Genomic DNA, 21,408 nt, shown 5'->3' on the forward strand with positions numbered 1-21,408 from the left:
CTTTAGGATGGTTCTAGAGCTCTATTCTAACAAGTTAGTGCTGTGCTTGTGAAAGGGCACCTCTGAGGCTTTGTACAAAGTGTAAGAGAAAGGTCCAGGTCCTAGGTCTCTGCGACTTTCATCAGCACCTTTGGACCTTTGGAGAGTGAATACACAGTTAACCCTCACCCACAAGAGGGACAAACACACACTCTCCAAGCCAGGCCTTTGGAAATTTACAAACAGTTGCTTCCCCAAACATGTCTAAAGTCAAGGGCCAGCTCAGCCCTCACTGTAGAAGAGGGGTGGTGGCAGCCTATCACTATCCTACAGGCCTGCATCTGAACCTAGGGGGGTATTGTGAGTAAATTGCTTTTGCTATAGAGGGACTAAATCCTGTGTGACCCCAGCCTCCACTGACACCAGTATCAGTTGCCCTCAAGCAGGATATTACAAACTAAGTAGAGAAATGCATTTGCCCTGTGATCAAAATAAATTTAACAAAATCAGAATGTACAAATGAGCATGATGGCACACAACTTTAATCCCAACACTTGGGAGGCAGAAGCAGAGGCAGGCAGATCGCTTGTGAGTTCAAGGCCAGCCAGTCCAGGACACCCAAGACTATGCAAAGAACCCGCGTCTCAAAAAAAATAAAAAAAAAATCAGTATCACATATGTCTTCAGTGAACCAGACCTTTGTTTCCCGTACTCCAGTTAAAGGGCTGCTTGGAGATAAAGTGATTCCAAGCTTGGAGCAGGGGTGCAAGGTTTGCCTGGAGTTTCTTGTTAGGCTAGACAGGAAGGATTAAACCTAAGGATGTCACGGAAAGGGTGCATGAACCAGCTTGAAGTTGTTCAACTCAGCCAAAGATGAGACCACCTGAGTACAAGATGAAGACAGGAGAACTCCACAGGACCAACATGAAGATCACACAAATAACAGGACAAAGAGGGAAGGGTGGGCTTGCTTATTTTGAGATTATTAAACCCAGCTGGTAAAGAAAGGGCATGCCGGAACTAAAAAGCTACCTTACAGCAGTCCTGGGAAAAGGTCAGTGCAGGCCGAAACATCGGTGGTGCTGACCTAAGGGGAGCTTTGGGGAGCAGGGTATTTGCATAGATGGAAAGTACTCTGCATATATCAGTCACCACTAAAGGGCAAACGCACAGGGACGCTAGACGCTGAACAATGATGAGAGCTGCCACTGTCTCTGAAAGGCAGATGGGTATCAAGGGATTCTGGCCAAGAATGCAAACTCAAATGAGGTATTTTCTGCTAAAACCAAACAAATGTGAGGGCCTGTACTCACAAAACAATATCCATGGCACAAGGAGAGGAAGCCAAGCCTAAAGCTATGTGCAGCATCTGACCCTAGCCTGGAAGTTCTCTGTTGAAGAATGGCTCTCAAAGGTTCTAGCAGGAGTGAGGTTAGAGCCTCCAGACACTGTGACCTTGACTTTAGTCCTGTTTGGACAAGGAATAAATGTCTACTGTAAAGGGCTCAGGGGCTGTGTTGTATGCACCTTAGTCTGAAATACCTCAGTTTTATAGAGGAGGGGAAAGATAAGCACTGACAAACTAAATGGGCAAAGTTGTTAGTGTGTGAGTGTGTACATGGGGCTGTAGAAAAGAGGACACTTTTTTTAAATAGGTATAATTTTCCTGGAGTTCTAAGAGATTTCTTAGTAAAAGTTCTTTAAAAATACTTCTGTTGTACAGTAAATAAAAATGCCCTGGGTGTCCTTGGCTAGCTGTCACTCAGATTCTCTTTCCAAATGCCCTCCGGTGGCAAACAGACCCGAACCCCTTTGGTTTGATTCAATTAGTAATCTGAACAAATAAACATGAATTCTCCTTGATCAACGCTGGGGTGTAACCAGGACCATAAGCATGGCATTCGTTATTTGTCAACTCTGTACAGAAAGTGCAAAAGTGATGATTCATTGTTTATTTCCTTTCTCCCCCACCGTGACCTTGGTGATGGCTGTACCCATATGAGCATTCATCTGAGCACATGACCGGAAGTCATCGTAAGAGAGGAGCAGAATTCTTGTCTAGACAGTAACAGAAGGGAGTTAGCTGCAAAGATAGCATATCTGTTGTGCAGTAGGAAGCTGCCCAGGTCTTCTTGGAGAATGCATAGAAGACTTAGAATCATGGATCATCTGTCCCCCAACCACCCTCCCCACCCCTTTTCCCCTAAGTCCTACTCCCACCCCATACCCTCCCTCCTAACAGTGTTAACAAAAGCTTAATCTTCCAGTTTTAAAGTGCAAATGGTTTGGATATGACTGCTGCTGCAGGTCTGAACAGAACAGACGGAGTGCCATCTACGCGATGTTCTCCAGGATGTAAAAGATGAGCTCGATGCCGACCGGGCCCTCGCTGAGCTGGCAGGCTCCTCCATGGATGACAGGCACCAAGGCACTGTCCAGATCCTTCATGTACTGCGAGGGGAGGGGCTGTCCATTGCTCCCTGCTTGATAGCCAACCTACCACAGAGACAAAGGCATGACAGGTCACCAGGCAGGGGAACTCTGCAGAGGCCAAGCGGGAAATAGCACATCCTTTGCCATGAGATAGACAATGCCAGAGCACACATATTCTTCCTCGTCTTTTTATTGTTTATCATCATCTACCATCCACCCTGGCCACTTGATAGCAGTGAGACTTTTGGCTGGTCCCTTAATGTCTATTTCCTGGGAAGAAAAATGGTGGGTCAGATGATAGTTCAGGCTCTGGTTGTGAAGTTAAAGAGAAACATAACAAAGATTAACTTCAGCCCATGCAGTCACCAGTGCACCATATTTTGAGCAACTGAAAACAAATTCAAAAATAAAGGGCCTTTCCCTCGAGAGGGTCGCAAATCTAGCAGAAAAATGCTTGCTACCCATAGTTCCTGTGAGGGAGCCTCTCTCCGCATGCTCTCAGCGCTGTGAGATGGAAGCATGGCTTCAGATAGACTTGCTTTTTCTAACCTGCATTTTATGTGTGGGTGTGGGTGTGGGTGTGGGTGTGTGCATGTATGGTGGGTAGTACATGTGCCACGACATGCATGTGGAGATCACAGGACAATCTTAGGAGTCAGTTCTCTCTTGAGTACATGGGCTATGGGGACTGACCTCAGGTTGTCAAGCTTGACAGCAGGAGACCTTTACCCGCTGAGCCATTTTGCCAGCCTGGTTTTTGTTACTGTTGCTTTATTGTTTGTTTTGTTGTTGCTGTCCTGTGACAGGGTCTCATATAACTCAGACTATGTGGTAGTCAAAGATGATCCTAAGGTTTTGTTCCTTCAGTCTCCACCTCTGAAATACTAAGTTACAAGTGTACCCCACTATGCTCAGTTTATGTGGTGCTGAGGTCAATTCTGGGGCGTCATGCATGCTAGGTGAGCTACAGCCCCAGCCACAGATAAGCCCCTTGCAGCTTAGGACCAGACCGTAAGTGAAAGTAAATAGGAGCTGACGATGCCTAGTGAGGAAACGAAGCCAGACGCAGAACCGCTCACCCTGCCCTGGTCAGCTATTTGATTAAATTCTGCAATGAAAAGCCAGATTTCCCCAAGCCAGTACTCAGGAAAGAAGTGTGTCTGTGGCAGAATTAATTACTGCTCAGAGGGATATTGACCCAAGAGCCCACGTTCATTCCTTCTTTAAAAATAAACTTATTATTGTATTTTTTTTTTTTTGGTTCTATTTTTCGGAGCTGGGGACCGAACCCAGGGCCTTGCGCTTCCTAGGCAAGCGCTCTACCACTGAGCTAAATCCCCAACCCCTATTATTGTATTTTTTAAAATGTGTATGTGACTGTTTTGTCTGCATGTATGAATATGCCTCATGTATGTGCCTGGTGCCCAAAGGAGGCCAGAAGAGGTGGTCAGAGCCCCTAGAACTGGAGTTAAGGATGGCTGTAAACCACCGTGCAGGTGCTGGGAACTGAGCAACGGTACTTATACCACAGCCCTCTCTCCAGCCTCCCACGCCCATTTCTAATTACACCACAGCCCTCATTCCAGCCTCCCACGCCCATTTCTAATGATTCAGCACTAAGGACAGAGGGTGAAGACTGAGCTGGCAAACTGCAAGCATCCCATGCAGGACCAGTGGAACGAGAGAGGGAGAGGGAGAGGGAGAGGGAAAGGGAGGGAGAGGGAGAGAGGGGTAGGGGAAAGGAGAGGGAGAGGGAGAGAGAGGCAGGCAGACACAAACACTAGGAAGAAGGAACTGGGGGTCAGGAGGTGAGGACTGGATTGTTAATACAAAAAGCACATAAAAACATCAAGTCAGGCATGGTGGCACACACTTTTCAACTCAGCACTCAGAAGGCAGATGGATCTCTGTGGGTTCAAGGCCAGCCATGACAACATAGTGCGATCCAGTCTCAAAAACAAAACAAAACAAAACAAAACAAAAAAACAACAAAAAACAAAACAACAACAACAACAACAAAAACCCAAAAAAACCAAAAGCAAAACAAGCAAAAACCTGTCAAGTCCAGTGACAGGAAAATTGTTGGGGAGATAGCTCAAACTACTCACTAACTGGAAATCCTGGCAGCAAGAAAACTTACTAGGCAGTGGCCACTGCAGCTGCCAGTCAGCAGGGGCTTGGTCCAGCTGAGTAAGAAAGGCAATATCGGGGACACCTGCAACCTGTCCCTAAGGGGCTATAGAACAAACAGGACCTGACAGTTGGGAATGGGGGATTTAAGGGTGGCACATGCTCGTCTCAGGTATCACGTCACAGCCTCTCCCATACCCTACAGTAAGAAAGAAGATATGCCTTGGGATGCATGTGGCTGAGGGTGACACAGCTGGAGACCAGGAGGATGCAGCGTCTAGAGGACTCAGGAAAACTCAGATAAAGTAACAAATAAAACAAACACTTCTCAAGACGCAACAAAAGCTGCCCAAAATGTATCTTACCTGATCTGAGTCAAGCGTCACACGGAGTCCCAGTTTTGTCATTCCGTCTTCTTTTAAAAGCTTCAGGTGGGGGCAGAGGGCCAGGCAGAATGCCTTGGCGACGTGCTCGGTCAGTCTGCTGTGATCTGCAGGGTCACTCAGGCAGGTACGGTGGTCATCGTTCTCTAGGAAGAAAACCTGTCCACAAACAAAGAGGCTTTTCAGCTGCTGCCCAGATGTGAGCAAGTAGAGCAACCCTTGTGTCTGAGCACCCCGCTCTGTGAGCAGCACAAGGCGACCTGATGGGAAGAGCAACAATAGAGTCCTTGGGGCCAGGAAAAGTACTACCTGAGGGCTGGAGAGATGGCTTAGCAGGTAAAGGCACACACTGCACAGCCATGGAGCCCATGTGAAGGTAGAAAGAGCCTAGTCCATAAAGCTGGCTTCTGACCATGATAGACATTAGACGTGCCATGATAGGTGGGCCTGCCACCACATGTACAGACATAAGATCTTTAAAAGGGACAGTGTAGCACCAAAGACAACCCCTGCTTGCCAGTCTCTGCACCCACACGCTAGCAGCAGCACCCTGTCTGCTCTCTGCCAACTGTGCCATGACACTTTCTTTGCAGAACCTAAAAGGCTCCCATTTTATACTGTACACTTTTCTGTTTTTTGAGACAGGGCTTCATGTTGTCCAAGCTTATCACGTCATCAAGGTCCTGATCTTCCCAATTCCAAGTGCTGGGGTCACAGCCTTGGGCCACCATGTGCAAGTGAAGTGTGCTCTAAAAGGCAATGCAGCATGTGGCAATTTGAAAAAAAAAAGAGTCTAAAAGAAGTCACTGTAGACTGGGGAATCCAGCTCCTCAGATGATTCAAGTGTATAAAGAGAGCGCAGTGTCTGGGCACAGGGCAGAGCTTTAGTCCTAGCACTGAAAAGGCCTCCAGTAGGAAACCTCTGAGTTCCAGGCCAGCCAGTTCTACATACCTAAGACCTTGTGTCAAAAGGAAAAACCGGACAAGCTGGGCATGGTGGTACCTACTTTCAATCCTAGCACTTAGGAGACAGAAACAGGCCATCGCTGTGACTACCCTCTAGAGTATGACCTTACTGTATGACTGAGTCTACAGGGTCAGTCATACTACCAGGCAGCTTTCAAGGGACTTAACATTTTCTGGGCTTGGTAAAGTTCTTGCCTCATATAATGAAGGCCTGAGTTTGGTTCCCTGGAGGCAGTGGTACAGGGCTTTATTGCCAATACTTGGGAGACATAGGCTGGTGGATCTTTGAATTTAAGGGTAGCCTGGTCTACAGGAATAACTACCAGGAGAGCCAAGAAACCCTGTCTTGAAAACCCAGAATGTAGAGCGTGGCAATCCCAGTGCTAGGGAGGTGGGGACAGGAGGACCCTTGGGGCTCACTGTCTAGATGAATTGCTGAGCTATAGGCCAACGAAAGAGTGTGTTTCCAACAAGATGATGTTTCTGATGGTGACTCCTGCGACTGTACGTGGTGTCCTGTGGAGTCTGTCCTTCCTTCCATCTTTTCAAGCATTCTGGAAATCAAGCTCAGATTGTCAGGGTTTATGGAATTCTGCCATGAGCCAGCTCATAGCTCACAGGCTGTGATGATTCTCAACAGACCTGCTTTCCCTCCTCCCTCCCTCCTTCATCCCTCTGTGTAGCCCTGGCTGGCCTGGGGCACGCCCCCACACTCTGTCAGGGTTAGACTGGCCGTCAACTGGCAACAATCTTCATGTCTCTGCCTCCTGAGTACTGCGATTACCGGCATGTATCACTATGTCTGGTTTTCAAAAGATTCCATAATGTCTACTCTGCCTCTGTGCATACAGAAAGCATCAGCTTGTCTTCTCTGGATGATATAAAGAATAAACAACATAAAGACAAAATCTAAAATAAAAATAAGTATAAATATACAATGTTTATACATTGTTATATACCAATTCCAGTATGCTGGTCCAAAGGGGGCCATGCTAAATATATGGTGGCTGGACATGTAGCTCCATGGCAAAGCATTTACTCCAGGACTCCAGGACCTGCCCCCTAACACATACACACACACACACACACACACACACACACACACACGCACACACACACACATGCAACACACATGCACACACACGCACACACACATACACACACACATGCACACACACACATGCAACACACATGCACACACACACGCACACACACACACACACACACACACACACACACACACACACACACACACCCTGCTGAGTCATTTCCAGCTGCTCACATGTGCTTAGGGGTGACAACCTGAAACTGCTTCACCTAGAAGGGACTCTGGTCCCTGGAGGAGATGGAGTCTCCCTCACTTAGCAGCATTAACTGCCTAAAGCTCTTCGTCTGGGACCACCTTGTAAAATTTCCCTGTCTACTTTGTCATGCCAACTGATGCTGTCATCACATGGGTCTTGCTTAACCCATGTTGTTAAAATCCCACAAAGCTTCCCTGTCACAAACAGAAGTGCTGGTCCTCTGACTCTTTAAATATTTCTGCCCTTCTTCTGAGACTTTCCCAAGCCTTAGGGGTAGGGATTGTGTTGTAGGACTTTTAAAAAACGTAGCTGATGCAGGATGTTAGCAGACCAACCAGCCTCAAATCTGTGATCTCCCTGCCTCAGCCTCCCAAGTACTGGGATTACGGGTGCGAGCGGGCACAGCTGGTCAGCAGCTTAGGAGCTGGCGAGATCTGACTTAGAATTGGGAACTTGCATTGTTTGTTTGCCTCTAGCTTTGACAAATCTTGCTGTGACTTGGCCATCACTTAAAGACCAAGTGAGGCAAGGGAGATTTGGCTATGAGTAAGTAGAGTATGGGATCCTTGGCTTCCTGATGAACGGAGCACGGAGCTCCACTCAGAGGCACACCCTACTTGCACTGCAAAGTAAATGCACGAAAATGAGTACATTAGACACAGCAGAGTGCAGCAGGCTGCAGTTTTGAACTTTCTTTCCCAGTCAGCTAAGGCAGATCAGAGGGAGTTAAACAGAATAGATAGATGAAAAGATTTTTTTTCATCAAAGAGAAAATTTTCTTTAAACATTTTTTATTTATTTATTTTAACGAGTATTTGTCACACGAGTGCCAAGTAGAGTGTGAGGGATTAAGAAGTCAAGTTATAAAAGTTGTTTCTTTTCTTCCACCATGTGGGTCCCAAGGACTCAATTTAGATCTCCAGGCTGTTGGAGACTCCTTTACCTACTGACCCATCTTGCTGCCTTAGTTCTCCTGAATCAGCACAGAATGGGCTTTTGGCTTAGCAAAGGCTACGCTGAGAGCAGGACATTTCCTTACCTCTGTCCATCTGATGACTTTTCCATTGGCTTTATACTCTGACCCATGGAATATTTTCACATTTGTTATAGATTCCATGGACTTCCCATCTATAGGACTCACCACACTACAACAGAGAAAAGGGAAGGAGATATCATGTCACATTTTGGGGTTCCTTGCTGAAGACATCTGCGGCATATCATGGCAAGACACAGAATGCTGGTGGAAAGGACTATCCACACAGAGCAAAGGCAGACACCTTGCAGGAACCTTTTCAGTTTCCTGTAATGGAGCAGGCTGCTCAGCCACCCCGCTCTTGTTCCTGTAATACACGCATGGCTCCATGCCCCAGCCTGGCTCCCCACTGTGTCCTGACCCTAGAGCAATGCTCACCATGCTCCTCTTTGCATACCTGCCTTAGAGAGTGAGTCTGAGGGAAGGAGTCCAACATGTCATCCTTGGGTGCTGTATTGCAGATACTGACCATTCCTTTGAACTTTTAGGAATTTAATGAGAATTTGTTAAGAACTATTTAAGGCCGGGAATTTGGCTCAGTGATAAGTGGGCTGCTTACAAAGCAGAGGAACTCAAGTTCATTGTCCACTAATGACATCATTGAATGAACGAATGAACGAATGAATGAATGAATGAACGAATGAGAGAGAGAGAGAGACAGAGAGAGAGAAAGAGAGAGAGAGAGAGAGAGAGAGAGAGAGAGAGAGAGAGAGCAAGCTGGAGAGCCGGGGTGAAGGAGACCAATGTCTATAATCACAATTCTCTTCAGTGCAATTTTATTACTCTTAGATTCCTAAACAGAATTAGTGTTGGCAGCTAGTTCTCCTTTAAAAACATAACAAGTAATTAAACATGTGGAGGTACACATTTACTCCACAAAAAGAACATACACTGATTGCTACAAAGATTCTACACTCCTCTCAGCAATATTTAAACCTATCTTGTGTTCTTGATTCTTTTGTTTGTTCAAGACAGGATCTCACTGTGTAGCCCTGGCTGGCCTCATTCTCAGAGGCCCACCTGCGTTTGCCTCCTGAGTGCTGGGATTAAAGGCATGTACCAGCATGCCTGGTCCTGTTCTTAATTCTCCACACATCCAGAGTTCAATCAGGGGCTAGCAAGATGGCTCAGCAGGTAAAGGTACTTGTATGCAGGTCTGGCCACTTAAGAGTTTGGACCCCAAAACCTACATAAAGGTGAAGGAAAACTGCACAAAATTGTTACCTACAGGGGAGCAAGCTCCTCTCATCCCCCAAATAAATGTTGAAAACATTTTAAAAGAGAAATCTAAATTGGGGAATGGGAACAAGAAATAGCAGAAGTTTTGCTGTATATGAAGAGAGAAATGTCAACAGAGTTAGAATGGACGTTGGCCAGAGCTGTTGGCCCTCACAGACTGGCACTGGGAACTGTGTGAAGAGGACGGTGCACTGATCCAGGGCAGGCATCCTGAGGAAGAGGGCGGCATGGGCGAAGGTCTGGGGCAGGAGCACAGCTCTGCTCAAGTAAGAAGCCATGTCTTGCTGAGCACTGTGAAGGAGCAGAGCAGGAAGATGGCTGTTGGTTGGAGTTCAGCCTAGATGCCATAGAGAATTCCACCAGTTTGGGCTAAAGAGTAAGACTCTGTCTCAGAACAGCAAGAAATGTAGGTCCTTAGAGTAACACATGACTTTAAATCTTGAAAGACACTAGATACCATTGGTTGTTTGAACAGCAGAGTGACATCATGCTGGCAGCTGTGTTAGGAGAGACTAGAAGCTGACCAGAGTGAGAGAAAGAAACCAGAAACCAGGGAAGCATCAGGGGCTATTGCAGTTGTCCAGACTGAGGTGATCTGAACTGGGGAAGGTGCTTTTCAAATGCTGATATGGTGGCAGTCTGGGTGGTGAAAGCCACTGTCATTTGGGATGTATCCTGAATTAGGGCAAACAGGATTTGCTGTTAGGTTAATTGTGGGTTATGAAAGAAAGAAAGAAAAGTATCAAAGATGAATCTGAGGTCTTGGTGTGAAACATTAGCATGGAGTTGCCATGAGCCAGGGAGAATTTGGGTTTAAAGTCCAAGAAGACGGCTTTAAGTAGTCTTGCTAAGTCTTAGTTTATGGTGCTGACTTATTCAAACGGAATGCATTAGCAAAGATGCTTGATACCCAAAAGGCCACAGCTCATTCAGGCAACTCTAGAAGACCTGTTTTGTCTCACTGCCTCAGATTTCCCTCAAAATACACTCAGCGAATCCTTCACAGATCAAGGCAGGGGCTGGCTCAGTGGCCAAGTGGCTAAAAGTATGCACTTGCTGAGAACCTGGGTTTGGTTCCTGGTATTCAGGACAGGTGGTGCCCAACCACTGTAATTCCAGATCCAGAGGATCTGAGGTTAGTGTGTCCGTGGGCACCCACAGTCATGTGTACAGTGCCCCACACAAACACATAACTGTTTACAATATTAAAAATAGATATTTTTTTAAAAGAAATTAAGCTATGGCTGGAGAGATGGCTCAGTGGTTAAGAGCACTGGCTGCTCTTCCAGAGGTCCTGAATTAGGTTTCCAGCAACCACATGGTGGCTCACAACCATCTGTAATGGGATCTGATGCCCTCTTCTGGTGCGTCTGAAGATAGCTAAGTGTATTCATATAAATAAAATACATTAATTTAAAAAAAAAGAAAAGAAAAAGAAATTAAACTAAAAACCCAGAAATTACAAATTTTGTGTTTTACACTCCTCTTTCATTGCCAGGCATTTAGTCAAACTCTGAAGCAGCAGTGTGCACAGCAGACAAAGCCTGGAGTTGACTCCTAGAGGTTCTGAGGGTTACACTTACCCTTTGTTAACTGTCTTGTCGTCGTCCACCCACTGGATGTGGATCTGTTCCTGGGGGTCCTCTGCATCTGCCTTCCCACAAGTGATGGTAAAGTCCTTCATCTCCCGCAGTGCCTGCCTCAAGGAATCCATGTTCTCTGCAGTGATCTGGACCATAACGCCATCTAAGAGTATCAGCATGAAAGTAATACAGATGGAAACAGTGCAAAGCCAGGGAAGGAAATGGCTGAGACACAGTGCCTAGCGTCCAGCAGATTCTCTGATACTAAACGTAAGCTCTGAAAGCCAACAGACACAGTTTTGAGCTGAAACTCTAACTGAAGGAGCTATGGGGGCAAATGGGGGTTCACTCCAGGTTAGAATGCTGGCTTCTTTTTAGACCCCATTCCGTGTTTCTTCTGAGATTACTGAGAGGGAAAACTTACACATGACCACAGAGCTACTCTTTAGCCTCATAGAGTATTTTATTACTGTTTGCCTTCTTGCAGTTACCACCCTGACTGTATGTATTGGCTTCTAAATCTCTCTTAACTTCTCCCTGCTATATGACTGTCCTATAAGTGTTTGTCTTAAAATTACTAAATAAAATAAACAAAAATAAAATAAAACAAAGTTTGACTAGGTTTAGTGGTACAGACCTTTAATATCAGTATTTAGGTTATAAAGCAGGAGAATCTACTTTGAAGCTAGCCCGGCCTACATACATAAAGAGTTCTGGGCTAGCTAGGGCTACATAATGAGCTACTTTATCAAAAATAAACAGATCAAAGCCAACAAACGAAAATTACCGTGGTGATTTGGATGAAAACGGCCCCCACTGGCTCATATATTTGCATGCTAGTCCCTTACTGATAAACCAACTTTTTAAAAAGTATATATATTTTTTAGAATTTATTTTTTATGTATGTGAGTACACTGTCACTGTCTTCAGACACACCAGAAGAGTGAATTGGATCCCATTACAGATGGAATTGAACTCAGGACCTCTGGAAGAGCAGTCAGTGCTCTTAACCACTGAGCCATCTCTCTAGCCCCCATGATGAACTGTTAGCCCATGCCAGGCCCAGTCTTTGTCTCTCTGTCTCTCTGTCTCGTCTGCTTGCTGATCAGTGTGCAAACTCTCAGCCCCAAGCCTGCCCACCTCCATCTTCTCACCATGCTGGAAATGAGCTAAATGTGGTGGTTTGACTAAGAATGGCCTCGAGAGGGCTAAGAACAGACCATGGGTCCTCTGCAAAAACAGGCAGTGCTCTGAACTGCCGAGACAGCTCTCCAGCAATTTCCTTTAAAAGACTTATTTCTATTGTGTGTATATGATACATGCATGTTCGAGTGCAGGCAAATGTGTGCAACAGCACTCATGTGACATGCAGAGAACAATCTGAGACAGTTTGTTCTCTCTACCATGGGTTCCAGGGTTTAAACTCAGGCCGTCAGGCTTGTGCAAGTGTCACTTGCCTACTGAGCCCACTCACTGGCCCAACAATTTCTTTCCTCTTTTTTTTTTTAATTTAAAAAACTTTTAAATTATGTGTGTTGAGTGTGCATGCTATTATGTGTCGGATGTGTACTCTGTGTGTGTGCATGCATAATTATATGTGTGTACATGTGCATGCATGTGTTGGGTGGGTACTATGCATGTAACTATGACTCCAGGTGCCCACAGTAAACAGAGGCACAGGATCTCCTGGACCTACAGTTACATGTCCTCTCCAACTCTGTCCCCAACAATTTCTTTCTTTTTTTTTTTTTTCTTTTTCTTTTTTTCCGGAGCTGGGGACCGAACCCAGGGCCTTGTGCTTCCTAGGCAAGCGCTCTACCACTGAGCTAAATCCCCAACCCCTGTCCCCAACAATTTCTAATCATTCACTGTACAGTTGGAATTGTGAGATCTGGTTGTAAAATATGCATCACTTTACTCACTGTTTTACTAAACTTACCAAAAAAGATCAAAGCCAGTATGTATAAATACACGTAAAATTATCTGGGGAGGCCTATTGGAAACCATCTTTCAAAAAGGAATGATTTTACTTAGGAAACAAAGACAGGAGGATCAGGATTTCAGGATTTTCTGTTGCACACTGAACGCAAGGCCGGCCTGAGCTACACGATACCTTGTCTCAGACAACTGACGCTGGGGGAGGAGTCTGGAAAGAGTGGGCAGTGGATATGTTCAAGATATATTTTAGATATGTGCATGGAATTATCAACCAATAAATTTTAAAAATAGTTTTAAAAAAGAATGTTATTAACTACATTTATTTGCTTGAGGATATATGTAGATGACAGTGTTCCCGGGGTCAGAGGGCGACTCCAGGAGTCAGTTCTTTCTCCTTACACCATGTGAGTCTCTGGGCATCAGGCTCAGTGGCAGGTCTTTACCACTGAGCCACCTCACAGCCCAGGGATGTTTTTAGATGAGCCTTGGAGAAAGCTGTGTAAACAAACATGTCAGCCAAGCATGGTGGCACACTCCTGTGAGCCCAGCATCTGAGATTCTAAGGACTGAGGACCCTGAGCTCAAGTCAAAGTGTGTTACATAGCAAGTTCCAGGCTTGCCTGAACTACACAGTACGACCTTATCTCAAAAGACAATGACAGCGCTGGAGAGTGGCTCAGTGGTTAAGCACATTTCCCTCTCTTCCAGAGGAGCCGGGTTCAATCTCCAGTACCCACAGAGTGGTGTACAACCATCTGAAACCCCAGATCCAGGAAACCTATCACTTTCCTATGAAGTCTTTGGGTCCTAGGCATGCATGTGGCACACATACATACACACAGGTAAAACACCTACACATGTAAAAGAAATAATTTTTAAAAAATAACGAAAATTAAAAAAATAATAATAAAATCTGAGACTTCCCCTGAGCTGAAGACCTGCAATACCTTACAGCAGCAGAGCTGGGCTCATGCTGTGCCTCCCCTGAGAGACATAGCAGCAAAGTGACTACACACGGGGCTGGGGATTTAGCTCAGTGGTAGAGCGCTTACCTAGGAAGCGCAAGGCCCTGGGTTCGGTCCCCAGCTCCAAAAAAAAGAACCAAAAAAAAAAAAAAAAAAAAAAAGTGACTACACACTACACAGCTCTCTAACAGTCTCACAGACGCCATTCAGAAGCTCTCACACTGGGCATGCTGCTGGCAAGCACTTGTAATCCCAGCACTCGGAAGGTAGAGACAGGGAGACCATACGACCACATATAGGTCCAAGGTCATCCTTGGCTGCACAGTGTCTTCAAAGCCAACCTGAAAAGTACAGGAGACCCGTAGTTTCATCTTGTTCAGTTTCCCCCACTTGTTATGTTACAACTAGTAAGCAAAATATCAAAAATGTGCTGTAAACTTATTTTTTTCAAGCTTAATAGTTGCTTAAAGCAGGAATGTTTAGTATATTTTAAGGTAGTAAAAATGTATTTTACTATAACACACATTCCCAGTAATAATCTGCTTTCTACTTAGTAAAGTGTTAAATTGTAAGTCAACATCATCATTTCTGTTAAAATGATTCTCATCTGTTTAAAAACTGTTACAGTGTGGCTGAGCCAAGTGGTACTTTGTGAGGCCAAGGGTATGAGAGTTTACATGTCAGTTCCAGGTCAGCCAAGGCTACACAGTGAGACACTGTCTCAGAAGACAGACAAACCAACCAACCACTATAGCTGTATAATCCAACCTCCCTCCTGGAGGTAAAAACCCCAACTCACGGCCACAGATAGTCAGTGATTATCTAAAGACACAGTAGGTCCATATTCCTTCATCAGAAGGTGCGGCCTTGCCCCTGCCAGCACCGGAGTGTTGTGCAGGGACACTGCATAAGTCTCCAGGCAGGGCACAAGAGCAATGCAGCTTCTTCTCTGCTGCTGAACACTTGTGCGTGATCACGCCTGGTCTCCAAATCATCCCAGGCCTAGACATATATGTCAAAGTTTCTTCAGGGAATTTTATCTCATTTCCAGGAAATAATTTTGTGCCTTTAAGTCACGCCAATTGTCATGGAGCAGTATCAAATTCTCTGTAGTGTCCTATCAAGATTCCTTAGCAAGAGGAGTCAGCAGGCACGATAAAAAACAACTGCTTTATGCCATCAAATTTTGGGGTAGTTTTGTAATGCAATAAGAATAACTAGGCCAAAATGGGTGGTGGTGGTGCAGCCTTTAATCTCTGCACTCAGGAGGCAGAGGCAGGTGGATCTCTGTGAGTTCCAGGAAACATGTTGTACAGAGCAAGTTCCTGGGACAGCCAGGGCTATTACACAGAGAAACCCTGTCTCAAAAACCCAAAAGGAATAACGAGACCAACGTACAATAAACAAGGACAAAATGAAGATAAACAGCCTGTTCGCCTGTCTTTCCCAGGTGTTCATTATGTTGGGGGTGTGCCATGTCTGACTGCAGCAAGCGCACTTCATTTTGTGCTTCAGGGATAGTGGTATATTCTGTGGATAGGTGGGAGTGACATCATTTATACTGAAATACGGTATCTATGGCATTGCCCTAGGCATTCTATATCAGATGTGCGAATGGCTATCTCTAACAATTCACAAGTGCCTGTGGCACCGGTACTGAGTCCTGTCATTGGAGAACTAGGCATGCCAGAGATTTGTTTCCCTGTTTTTCTTGCTCTGTTGGTTAGACTGCTCTGGAACTCCTGTGTTCAGGGAGCTCCCTGCCTCGGCCTCCTGATAGCTGGCAGTACAAGCACATGCCACTATACCCAACTCTTGTGACAGTTTTAATCTGCTGAAGAATGGTATATCTCTAAATAAAAAAAAAAAGTTACAGCAGGTATCTAACCCCACCCCACAGTTTCATGTAGCCTAGACTATCCTTGAACTCTCCAGCGTGAACTTAAGCTCATGCCTCCATTTCCCCAGTGCTGGATTACAGGTCTGGTCTACCACATCTGGTTTGTACACTGAGGCAATCTTTCCCCCACCAGAACTACACCCACAGTCCTCATGCCCTCTCAGTGGTCCCATTTTTCAGCTGTAAGATCAGGATCAAACTGAGGCATGTGGAATAAACCATTCATCCTTTACCTTCTACAATACTGGACTTGGCAAGGTACCCTGAAGAGGACTTCAGTGCGCCACTGAACACGAAGAAGCTGGCACCAGTCACTGCAACAAGCAGAAACCTAGGTTAGTGAAGGCAGACTGCTGAGACGGGCAATGAGAACGATAGAGACAAACTGGGAATCCTAGGTATCATTATACGGAAAACAAAACAGGTGTGTGAAAGAATGACGATACAATTAATTCTCTTTCCTGCTGCTCTCTTTCTCAATCAAAAATCAAAGCATTTTACAAAACTTCTTTAAAAAATTTACAAGGGGTTGGGGATTTAGCTCAGTGGTAGAGCGCTTGCCTAGCAAGCACAAGGCCCTGAGTTCGGTCCCCAGCTCTGAAAAAAAGAAAAAAAATTTACAAAAAATTTTTACAAATTTTTTTTACAAATTTTATGAAAAAATTTATGGCCAGGTCCTATGGTTAGCTTGGCTTGCAGCACATTTCTGAAATGTTTGCTGGAACAAAGCCGGGTCTACTTGCTTACATATTTTCTAGGGCAGCCCAGTACTATACTTCTTTTCTTTTTTTTTTTTTTTTTTTTTTCGGAGCTGGGGACTGAACCCAGGGCCTTGCACTTGCTAGGCAAGCTCTCTACCACTGAGCTAAATCCCCAACCCCAGTACTATACTTCTAAATAGATGGTGGCAAACACTGTTAAGTCTAAATATTAACATCTGGCTTGTCACAGAAAAGGTTGTAACTCTTTATCTACCAATTTCCAAATTTTCTGTTTTCTATTTGAGCATTGTCACTGAGGAGTAAGATGAGGTCTGTTAGCTACTTCATCTGCCAAGTAGAATTATTTTGTCTGTCTGTTTGGTGTTTTTATTTGCCTATTTAAGACAGGGTCTCGCTGTGTAGTTCTGGCTGTCCTGGAACCCACCCCGTAGACCAGGCTGGTCTTAAACTCACAGAGATCAACTTGCTTCCAGCTCCTGAGTGCTGGGATTAAAGGCGTGCATCCCCACTTCCCTCGTAGAGTTATTTTAAAGGCCTATTTAGAATAAATATTTAGGGTGGAAGATAGCTTAGTTAGCAGAGAACGTGAGCACCAGAGTCTGGCTCCCCTGCATCCATAACAGTGTTCCTGTGTAATTCCAGCTAGGGGACAGGGGCGAGCGGCTCCCAGGAATCACTGGCCAGCTAGTCTAGCCGCTCCAGGTTCAGTGAAAGAGCCTATCTCAAAAAACAGTCTGAGGCTGGCTAGTTGACTCAATAGGTAAAGGCTCTTGCTGCTAATCTGGGGACTTGATTTTTATCCCTGGAACCCATATGTTGGAAGGGAAAAAACCAATTCTCTCAAATTGTTCTCTGACCCACACACAAGTATGATAAATACATGTTAAAAACACACAAAAACAGTAAGCAAGCCATCAAAGAAGACACCTAATGCTGACTTCTGGCTTCCATATGGAAATGTACTACGTTAAGCACATATACAAGTGCACACATTCACATGAACTACCACTATCTCTCCAAAAATCTAAAGAATTTGCAATCATATTTAGTTTCACAAAAGCTTCACTATAACTGCTCTTATTTTCCTACCTCCTTTTTGGCTTTTTCATGAAATGGCTTCTCCGTGTAGCCCTGACTGTCCTGGAACTCACTCTGATCCACCTGCCTTTGCCTCCCAAGTGCTGGGATTAAAGGCGTGCACCACCACCTGGTTATTTTCCTACACCTTAGACTGGACTGAACTAATCCAGTTTCCCACTGATTAATCCTATAAGGTAGTGATCCAGCCTTTGTCAGATGCAGACACAAGGTAAGCATCCTACCTCTGGACAGCTCTCAGAATTACAAACCATGAATCAAATGTCGGATCTGGCTCTCTGTACAGTATTATTTCTAAGGCTTCATATCTGTTAGCTATCCACTCTGCAACTGCGTTCCAACCTTAGCCACCTTCTTTCTTAATGGTTCTAGATTGTGTAGCTATTAGAGAATTAACTGAATCTTTATTTCCACATAAAAAAAGAAGTAGCTAATTTATAATCTTCCATAAGGAATGATTCAAAACACATGAGCAACAAAAGGAATTGTTTTAGTAGGAACTTGGAAGGAAATTAAGCTTGTGGTTGAAAAAATTTGGGAAGAGTTAGACATCATCCTTCTCTTGAGAAAACCAGACAAGCATCAGCTGTCAAAAGACTGAAGGCAAAGTGTCAAATGGCTTAAAATGATTTAACACAGGTTTTCCAGATTTAAGACTTTATATAAATACTCCATCTATCATTCTATCTATCTATCTATCTATCTATCTATCTATCTATCTATCTATCTACCTACCTACCTACCTACCTACCTACCTACCTACCTACCTACCTCTACATACATAACTGTTTTGAGACAGGATCTCTCTACACCGCACCAGACCTGACAATGTGACCATTTCAAATCACAGGACTGGAGGAACACTTTGGGTACTGTGATCGGAACAAGATTTCAGGTCGGAAGCCCTATCTGACAGTAGTCTTCCTTTGTAAGTGGTGAGCCCACATTCAGAACCAAAGTCTTCCTTTAGGTGCAAATGAGCTGATTCATCTGCATCTCTGAAGTACACTTACTCTCAATACAGAGCCTAGTCTCAGTTTCAGGTACCGATGCTGGCCCGTTAGTATCTGAAGACAGCTCTTATATTTTCTTTTAAAAATATTTACTTTTTACTATTTAAATTGTGTGTGTGTGTGTGTGTGTGTGTGTGTGTGTGTGTGTGAGAGAGAGAGAGAGAGAGAGAGAGAGAGAGAGAGAGAGAGAGAGAGAGGAGGGAGGGAGAGACTGTGAGTGTGCCTGCACATGTGAGATCGTGCAGGTACATGTAGGGCCCAGAGGCACTGGATTCCCCTGGGGTTGGATTACAGGTGGCTCCCCGTGCCCTGTGTGGGTGCAGGAAATAAATGTCTTCTGAAGGAGCTGTACTGAGCCAGGTGTGGTGACATTTGCCTTTAACCCCAACAGTTGGGAGGTGGAGGCAGAGGCAGGAAGATCTCAAGCAAGTTTCAGAACAGCCCAGAATACACAGAGAAACCCAGTCTTGAAAAACAAATAAAAGGATGAGTGAATGAAAAAAGGAAAGAGCTGTATGGGCGCATAACTGCTGAGCCATCTCTCCAGCCCTGACAGTTTAAAAAAAAAAAAAAGATTCCCACTATAACAAAGATTCCTTTTGCAAATTTTAAGACTCAAAGAGCCAGATAGCTACTTGAGTAGGAAAACTAATCCTCAAAATATACTTGAAAAAAGTTAATTTGTGGTCATATATCTACTATAAAGTCAGTGGTGGGGATGTGGGACATCCAATACTTCAACAGAATAACCTGTTCTAAAGCATCTCCACTGTGCCAGCTGTGATGGCACCTTTAATCTCAGCGACTCATTAGGCAGAGGCCAGCCTAATGCACATAATGAATCCCAGGTCAGCTGGCAGTAGATGGTGGGACCCTGCTACAAACTTTAATAATTAAAATAGAGTAGGGGCTGGAGAGATGGTTCAGTGGTTAAGAGCATTAGCTGTTCTTCCACAGGACCCATTGTGGTTGGCTTGCAATGTCTGGAGCTCTAGACCCAGGGGATCCAGTGCACTCTTCTGGACTTTGGTGGAAGCAGACAAAAATGTAGGCAAAACACCCATACATGTATAATAATAAACCTTTTGATTGAATGAATGAATGAATGAATGAATGAGTGAAAGACTCCTCCAGTAGTTTGACTGTTTACCTTTCCTGGGCTGATTGTGAATACTGATGGCCTGGGTCTGATAGTTCCCATCATCGTTCTGTACACACACAAGATGAGAATCTGCCTTTTCATTGAAGCAGGCACCTCCTGCCAGGACGTGCTCATTGGATTTGTTCATGGCTTTCATCATCTGCAATCAAAGAGGAGGGCAAATCTTATTTTGCAAGAAAGGGCAATTTTTCTAATGTGGTAAACTACCACCTTCTCAAAGACAAAAAGTCAGTCACAATTAGTTTAGAAATACATTAAGCTCCCTATGTAATTTAGACATATAACCAATGCATATTTTGCATTTATGTTGTTGTTGCTGTTGCTGTTGCTGTTGCTGTTGTTTGAGACATGGTCGCACTCCTATGTGAACCAGGCTGCCCTTGAATTCATAGACACCCACCTGCCTGTCTTCAGAGTGCTAGGATTGAAGGTGTGCATCACCATGTCCAACTGTTTTGTCTTTCCCAAGTTTACTGAATCCAATTAACACAAACTAGTTCAGTTAAGTGTAGTTTCTCCTAGTCCGCTGCATTCTGTGAGGACACACACCCTAAAATTCTATTTCTAGAAGAATGTCCCAGTTTAACTGCATCTTCCACATTCTTCAACATCAAAACTGAGACTTTTCTCCAGACATTTATGAAATTCATTTAGTTAATTTTAATAACATATGTTTGAGTTCTTTAATGAATTTTAATGTTCAGTTGAATCCTTTTCAAAACAGTAAAGGTGGTAACTATAAATTTAACTTGAGGGCTGGAGAAAGGGCTCAGCGGTTAAGAGCACTGACTGCTCTTCCAGAGGTCCTGAGTTCAATTCGCAGTAACCACATCTATAATGAGATCCGATGCCCTCTTCTGATGTGTCTGAAGACAGCTACAGTGTGCTCATTCATACATACATAAAATAAATAAATAAATCTTAAAAAAGATAAATGTAGCACGGAAAAGCACCTGGGGAGCTAGGGATGTGGTTGCCTGGAGCACTCACTGGGCAAGTGTAAATACCTGAGTTTTAGATCCCAGCACTTGTGATGAAAAGGTAGGGATGGTTATGACCGTCTGTAACTCCTGTGTGTAGGAGGGTCAGAGGCAGGGGGTTTGCTGGGACTTCGTGGCCATTAGGTTCTGTGGAGTGTGACAGAGCAGGACACATGGCATCCTGCTTTGGTGTTTGCATGTGCACAGGCATATGCACACACGAGAAAAAGAAAGTTCCTGGGCCATTTTCTTTTAAAAAGACCAAACTTCCCTGGATATTAAACTCCAGCAAGATTAAGTTAATGTTCCTTTCCCCTGTTTTTCCTTTATGTTTTTACATCTGTTTAACTTACTGCTCTTTTTTAATGCCCTATCCTTTCAACAATTAATCTGAAGCTTGTTACAGTCTCTGTTTCTTTCTCTATAGTAAGTAGCAACACCATTTCCTTCCTGTACCCATTCATCTGCTCTGTTTCTATGCATTCATCCATCCCCAGTACTCATGTAAACTAAACCACACAAAATGTGACCATCAATCTAGCTATGCTCACTCAGCATTTGGTTTTTTATTTTTTATATT

The 21,408-nt window shown here is 44.5% G+C and overlaps 1 protein-coding gene across 7 annotated transcripts in view; it reads right to left on the minus strand.

Annotated features, from left to right (window-relative positions):
- Positions 1–500: 500 nt before the first annotated feature.
- Positions 501–21,408, minus strand: part of Zfyve9 (zinc finger FYVE-type containing 9) — a 159,016-nt gene continuing 138,108 nt past the window's right edge. For 5 of the 7 annotated variants that reach the window (XM_063287713.1, XM_063287714.1, XM_063287711.1 and 2 more), the window contains 6 exons: positions 19,837–19,987; positions 16,087–16,167; positions 11,051–11,213; positions 8,235–8,340; positions 4,908–5,084; positions 1,917–2,475 (listed from right to left, as the gene is read on the minus strand). In XM_063287713.1, coding sequence (XP_063143783.1) covers positions 2,314–2,475; positions 4,908–5,084; positions 8,235–8,340; positions 11,051–11,213; positions 16,087–16,167; positions 19,837–19,987 — 840 coding nt within the window. In that variant the 3' untranslated portion in view covers positions 1,917–2,313. 7 annotated transcript variants of the gene reach the window in all.

This window comes from Rattus norvegicus, chromosome 5, assembly GCF_036323735.1.
Source record: "Rattus norvegicus strain BN/NHsdMcwi chromosome 5, GRCr8, whole genome shotgun sequence".
NCBI classification, from domain to species: Eukaryota; Metazoa; Chordata; class Mammalia; order Rodentia; family Muridae; genus Rattus; species Rattus norvegicus.